Source organism: Cynara cardunculus (assembly GCF_001531365.2).
Source record: "Cynara cardunculus var. scolymus isolate 2C chromosome LG 8, CcrdV1, whole genome shotgun sequence".
NCBI lineage: Eukaryota > Viridiplantae > Streptophyta > Magnoliopsida > Asterales > Asteraceae > Cynara > Cynara cardunculus.
Window position 1 is genome coordinate 24,660,936 of NC_037535.1, and position 7,542 is coordinate 24,668,477.

Genomic DNA, 7,542 nt, shown 5'->3' on the forward strand with positions numbered 1-7,542 from the left:
GTAAAATGGGCAGAAACAAGAACATCCGAACATGGGAGAAAAAAGGGGCAGAAAAAGGCATCCAAAACCGGGTTTGGACCTGGTTGGGGAACAGGTCTTGATCGGGGATGGGGATCGAAGTTTGACCGGGTTTGACCAGAAAATAAACCGGTGACAGAATATTAATCCTCGTATTCATCGGAGATCGAAACCAGGGTCCGTTAATAAAAACCGAGGCTAGAGCCAAGGATTAGAAAATCCACTCCATCCCCGTCTCGTTACCATGCCTATAACTATATTTTAGGAATCCAGTGTAAGAAATGGTTAATGGAGGAATGTGAGCCTGAAAATGGCTATTTCCTTTAACCCCTTCTTTTTAATTCGAGAAAACATGAAGCAGGTGATCATGTGGCATCGATACACTACATAACCTACCACCCATTTTAAAAGTGTTTATAGCGTCCACTCAATATCCACAGACTTCCAACCTTTACCTACTTCCCACCCTCCGCCAACCGCCACCGCCACCAACCATGCCACCGCCGCCCAATTTCCCACCGCTACCCCCGCCACCACCGTTCTTCTGGGGAGAAACACCGGAGGAAGAATACTACAACTCCCAAGGCGTCCGTAACTCCAAATCCTACTTCCAAACCCCAAACGGGAAAATCTTCACTCAATCATGGCTTCCTTTAGCCGAAGATCAACCGATTAAGGCCGTCGTCTTCATGACTCACGGTTACGGATCCGATTCCAGCTGGTGTTTCCAGAAGATCTGTATCGCGTATGCGAAATGGGGATACGCCGTCTACGCTGCAGATCTGATTGGTCACGGCCGTTCGGAGGGACTCCATGGATACATCGGAGATATGGATAAGGCCGCCGCTACATCGTTATCTTTCTACACTAGTGTTCGCCGGAGTGAAGAGTACCGTAATTTTCCGGCGTTCCTTTTAGGGGAATCGATGGGCGGATTGATCACGATGCTTATGTACTTCCAATCGGATCCTGACATGTGGACCGGATTGATCTTCTCGTCACCACTTTTCGTCATACCAGAAGGCATGATTCCGCCCAAGGTAATTTCAATTTCAATTTCAAAATTATTTCATCGGAATTTTCGGTTTGTGATGGATCCGCTCGGTGCAAATTACCCGGTTGATGCATTAATCGGTTACCATATAGTAATGAAATTAAGAGAAATAGCCTTTCGAGAACCAAATTCATCTGTGTTTGGAATTGCTTATAAAAATAACTTATTTACTTAATCCGGTGTGACATCGGTAATAAACACTTTTGAGTATTTGGATAAATAACTTATATCAGTGCCAAACCGGTAATAAGCAGTTTTTGAAGAAGGTAAACCCTTCTGACTTGTAATAAATTGATGAGTTCCCTTGTCTATGCTGTTATATCGGTCAGAATACGAAATATCGGTCAGGACCGATATTCGATATATCGGTTATATCGGTGATATATCGGTGATATATCGGAAATATCGGTTAACATAATATTTCTTAGAATTATATATATATAATATGCATTAATTAGAGTTTAGAAATATAGTTTCAAAATTAAAACATCACATCATTTAAAGTGTTCAAAAACAAGCTAATCGCAARCAATAGGTTCGGAGTAGTCCGTCGACTAGAAGAAAAACAGAGGAGATCGAGAAGAGAGCTGGAGTGGCTTGGGCGCTTGGCTCTGTGTAAGTCGTACCGAGAGAAGAAAAGCGAGAGAGAAAAGAGAGAGACCGAGAAAGAAGTCTGACTAAGTTTAATGTTAGATTTAGACCTAATTTACTAAGCAGCCCAAAAAACTAAGGCCCATGGCTTAAAAAAAAGCCCAAATTTTAACCCTTGTAAAAATCGGAATATCGGACCGATTTTTCACTAAAATATCGCTCAAAATATCGTCAAATATCGCCAAATATCGCCGATAATATCGTTGGCGATATTTTGGCCGATTTTTCATGAACGATTTTTTTTTTTCAAGCGATATCCGATATATCGCCGATATATCGGCGATATATCGCGATTTTGACAGCATAGTCCCTTGTAGAAAAATACAAGTTGTTTCAAATTTTGAAAGTTGTTTGAAAGTTCGATTAAACCTTTGGCTGTTTTGAAATTGAAGCTACATTTAACGATGTACGGGCTTCTGTTCGGACTAGCGGATACGTGGGCGGTGATGCCAGATTCCCGGATGGTAGCGAAGGCAATCAAAGACGTCGAGAAACTAAAGATAATAGCGGTGAACCCAAAACGATACGCTGGAAAACCAAGGGTAGGGACGATGAGAGAGGTCGTGAGAGTGACTAATTACGTACAGAACAACTTCGATAAGGTTACAGCGCCATTTTTGACGCTCCACGGGACTTCCGATGGACTTGCCTGCCATTCTGGTTCGGAAATGTTGTACGAGAAGGCTGCAACTGCCCCGGAGGATAAAGCAGTGAAGTTGTATGAAGGAATGTACCATTCGTTGATTCAAGGGGAACCCGATGAATCCGTTGATCTCGTGTTGGCGGACATGAAAGCTTGGATCGACGAGAAGGCGAAGAAGTTTGGTCCCGGAAACTGATACGTGTTCTTCGTGTTCAAAAAATAAATCGTTAATTTTGTAATATGTTACTAATAATTATAATGAAAGTTGTCTTTGTGAATTAAAAAGTACCGTTAATTTGTGATTCGTTATGGATAACGGCGAGTGTTGTTTTGATTTGCATTGGATTTTCCATGTCCGTTTTTAGTAACAGAAAAGCCCCGTTTGAATACCAGATAGGTCCCGTATTCGATCCCTCCAAGCGACCATGTGTTCATTTCAGACGTTGAGTAAGCCAAAAAATGTCTTCTTAGGGGCTGTTTGGTAAATGCTGAATGGTTTGGTGCAGAATAATTAAGTGGTGAGAATGATTAAGAGGCTCTCATGATATATTGAAAAATGAAATATAATTGTTTGGTAATTGTTTACAATAAAATTAGGGCGCTGAATGGTTAAGGGAGACCCAAGATGCAAAATCATTAAGAGGATTTTAGAATCAAGAAGATTTTAGAATCATTTAGAGGCAAACTTTTTTTCGCCAAACAAGATTCACCTTTTAACGATTCAGAGACCACATCTTAATGGAACTATTAAGAGGTAAACAAAGAACTCTTTACATTTTTGTGCTTGGTAGAGGGCTGTGTGTGGGGATTATTGAGGTTACAGATAGTCAACTTTTTGACCAAATAACAGAAAAACCGAGCCGGACTTAACCGGACTTTGAAAAAAGTTTGTATGGTTGAGCTTTTAAAGTCCTGGCCTAGGAATAAGTGGGGGCTTATTAGACACATGCCTCTTTGGATTTGTTAACAGCTTAACGAGACTTAGAACTTATTTAGTTAGCTATATATGATTGTTTAGTAGTGGTTTAATGATATAAAAAGTGACTTTCAGTAATCTTCTAGGGGCGAACTTTTTGCAGAAAGTCAAGTTTTTTCTTTTTCCAAACCTCCCCCTATTTAATTGAAAAACAACCTCATTCTATCTATGAAAAAAACTATACAGATAAAAACCTTCTGAATCCATACAAACAGATTAATCCACACGAACAACTTTATTCATACAATACTTAATGGAAAACCAACCAGTTACATATTAAGTGCACATGTAGTTGGTTGTACAAATCCATACCAAAAACTACAAAAAATTGGGATGTTACAAGAATTTTTTGAAATGAATTTGAGGTTTAGAACATGTGGGTTCGTTACCGGCAACCACTTGTCGACATTATTACTCCTGTCCCAAAAACATCATGTGAGAAAACAAATCAGATACACAACGGTTCATAAACATCATGTTAAAAAACAAATCAGATACACAACAGTCCGTTAATGGGTTTTGATTCATCTCTTTTGGAAATTGAAGGTTTTGATGCAGTAAGCAAATATAAACCCGAAAAACAGAACAAATCCGATGTTTCCTGCGACGGTTTGACCAAGAAAATCGTGTCTGTAGCCTAAGTACCGTTCCAGGTACCCTTTCACGGTCTCGCCATTGGTAAACCGGTCCTCATAGTCGCCGAACTGTGACGCTGCCATGCCGTAGATGGTCCACGCAAGCGGATTACACCAATAGTACCATTTCCACCACACCGGAATTTTCTGTAAACACCCGCGATTAGTAATCAAGAACAAGGGATTAATTAAACGAGTCAAAATCGAAGTCGTCTTGTTGCAAAATAACCAACTTGTTAGAGGTTGTTTAGTTGGTTTTCTATCAGGTTTGTATAAATAAAACTGTCTGTATGATTAATCTGTTTATATAGATTAAAAAGGTTTTTGCATAAATAGAAGTAACGTGTGTTTTTTAATTATAAGGGGGCATATTTTTTTTTTTGGCTTTCTGTATAAAGCTCCCTTAGAAGCTTACTGAATAAGCTACTTTCTATATTATTAAGCCACAACCAAACATTTCATGTATAGCTGACCGAATAAGTTGTGAGTCCCGTTAAACTTATTAAACAGCTAACAAGCTAACAAAGAGACTTCTAGTCTTTAACCAATTATACCAATTATAATGGTTTAGCCCATTACTCTTTTAGCAAATTCTCATTTAGCAAATTTGGCGATTCATCAGGGACGAATCCATAAATTTTTTCAAACGGTGGCACAATTTGACTATAAGAAAAAGATATAGGAAAAAATTTCAAACGGTGACACCATTTGACTATATGAAACAAATATACAGAATTTTTTTTTCAAACGATGACACTATTTGAGTAAGAAAATGACACTAACATGATTCGAACCTGATTTATTGGATAGAAATAGCAGGGGTTCCAATCTTTACGTGATTGGTGTAGAACTCCACAAAATTGGAATCACAAAATCTTTGGGAGCTCACATTTTTCTTATGCTATTTGTATAAAAGTCCAAAAAGATGATTTTTTTCCGATAGGACCCCTTCGATTTTGGCTAGTTTAGCAATTACACGAGTTGTAGAATTAAGAAACTTACGGGTCGTGGGATGATGAATCCCGAGAACAGATTGAAGAAGCCGAAAAACGCAGCTGCGACGATGAACGCAACGTTGACGTTGGGGGTGATGGCGACCGTCATCATGCCGTAGAACGTCATGTAGAGTAAACAACAGAATTGGAAGAAGGTGTACCAGAAGAATTTGGTGGCGGTCCATTCGAACCCGATCATGGCGTAAACTATGAGACTGTAAACAATCGTTTGTGCGAAAATGTAAGGTATCTCCACAAGAACCTGCGTAAATTAAACACAAAAGCTTTGTAATCTCGAACAGGAAAGAAGATCATTGTTACAGTATGCGTAACCCTTTACATTACTGTCCAAAAGTGCCATATCTGCCATATATTGAAGAGACGCTACAACAAAATTGGCTTTATAGGACGTCTACAATGTCTAAGCGCCATAATTCGTACATACTTACAAACTAGTTTTCGTGTATTGTTTCATATGTGAAAGAACACGTGTGAAAATGCAGTGTTTATACAATGTTGTTTAATATGTGAAACATTCATTACAATGTTTTCCCACACACAATATATCGTTCTGAATGTTTCACGTATGAAAAAAACACTGTATAAATATTGCATTTTCACATGCATACACATGGAAAATGGTTTGTAAGTTTGTACGGTTTATTGGGTTTGCAAATAATTACGCGTCTATATAACTATTACATATTTTAAAGAAAACATATATCGAAGAGAAAGTATGCGAGTTTAGCCGATGTTTGATTGTAACAATCATAACTAAACACATGCTCGGGTAGTTACCTGAGCCAAGGCGTACGGTAAAGCGGAATACATTCCGGCAGCTCGTTCTCGGTAAAAGACGGTTCGTTCAACGTCTATGACCGGTTGCACCGCTGATCCGTTTTGGACACCTAAGAAGAGAACCGCGGCATACATAGAACCCATTGCGTTGTTTAGTTCTTGTGGGGTTTTCCTGAAATGCATACGAACAAAATCGTTGAGTCGATGTAACAAAGCAATGATTCCTGATTGGTGTTTTAGTTTCGGATTTTTACCGTTTTCTACCAAGATCCCAAAACATAGTACCAAACATGAAGGCGATAAAAGTGGTGAAAGCGAAACGGACTGCGGTGTAAGAAGGGTTCCGCCAATAGGACCATCGTTGTTTCCATAGAGAAGCGATACATTGGACGACGAAAGGCTGAGCGTATTGAGTCGGGAAGTAGAGATCTTTCGTACCGGGTGGTGGTATGCTTAGCTCGGCGATTAGGGCCTTGTTTCTCCTGTGACGGTACATCGGATTTTATCAGAAAAAAGAGAGAGCAAAGTGGTTCTTGTAAGATACGTGGAACTCTTTTGAATCTCTCTGTAAAAAAACCCTTATAGATAGAGGAAAAATCAATATATATATATACACTTGGGATCATGTGAGACCAAGAGTTTTTCGTGAGACCCGTAAGTCCAATTCTCAATCCTTAGATTAAGATCTACAATCTGAACATTCATAATCACAAAATTGCCACGAGACTTCTCAATAATCACAAAATTGTCACCGTGCAACTTTAGACCATTAGATCATTAGTTTATAAAGTTGATCAATGAACATAAATTGTTCTTACGGGTCTCACGAAAAACCCTTGGTCTCACGTGAACCTAATCCTACACACACACATACATATATATAGGAAAACCCCTAAAAATGAAAATACGAGGAACACTCTAATAACCGTTTACGTATACGGTATGCACATGTTCATACAATTAATTGAAGATATTTTCTGGTTTCTATGCACGTGAGCATGTTATGCATATGCGCATACCGGAAAAATTACTTACAAACTAAAATGATTACTATGGTGTTCCTCAGTTTTCCACATTTTATACGATTTTCCCTGAACCTGACCTTATATATAAATGTTTGATGGTTTGAGTCTTGTCGATGTGAGACTTCAACAAGCCCCTCAGATGAGGCTAGCCGGTGACCCCTAGAACACTACAAAACATGAGGCTTTTATCGGCGAAATAATCCGCCAGTAAAAGACATCAACTACAGATTACGAGTGGAATCATGTTGCCACAAAAATCCGTATATTTACCAGCGGATTGGTAATCATGTGGGACATGAGATTTTTATTCGATAAGAGAGGGGACGTTTCCACATGTATACATGTGGGACTCCAACATAAGCATCGGGAAATCGAAGTACTCACGTAAAAAGTTCTGAATTCATGTAGATTTCGGAGAAATTGACTCCGAGAGCCATTTCTTGAGCCGAAGTACTGATTTCCAACATCCATGTTGCGGGGTTATGTCCGTCTTTGATCCTACTTACGCCATCGATATCCTGGTTCACAAAAACAGTCGGATTTTAGTCGCGTACCAACTTATCATCATCGTACACTCGGTTAAACGTCTTACCTCAAAGTATTTTATGAGATCGCAAGAATGGCGACCTACGGGTCCAACATATATTTCTTCTCCTCCTCTTTTCAACAAGAATAGCTGCATTGAAAGATAAGCTCGTTGTGTAAGCGGAACGTACGAATCGGTTGTAGTGAATTTAACGAACGTAC

The 7,542-nt window shown here is 39.2% G+C and overlaps 1 protein-coding gene and 1 pseudogene across 1 annotated transcript; one reads left to right on the forward strand and one right to left on the reverse strand.

Moving 5' to 3' along the window:
• The first annotated feature begins 466 nt into the window (after positions 1-466).
• On the forward strand, positions 467-2,698 carry LOC112516955 (caffeoylshikimate esterase-like). The gene is made up of 2 exons (XM_025124221.1): positions 467-1,058; positions 2,116-2,698. Exons 1-2 carry the CDS (start codon positions 513-515, stop codon positions 2,560-2,562), a joined length of 993 nt encoding a protein of 330 aa, XP_024979989.1. The 5' UTR covers positions 467-512; the 3' UTR covers positions 2,563-2,698.
• A 1,141-nt stretch (positions 2,699-3,839) lies between these two features.
• Positions 3,840-7,542, reverse strand: part of LOC112516357 — a 13,199-nt pseudogene continuing 9,496 nt past the window's right edge.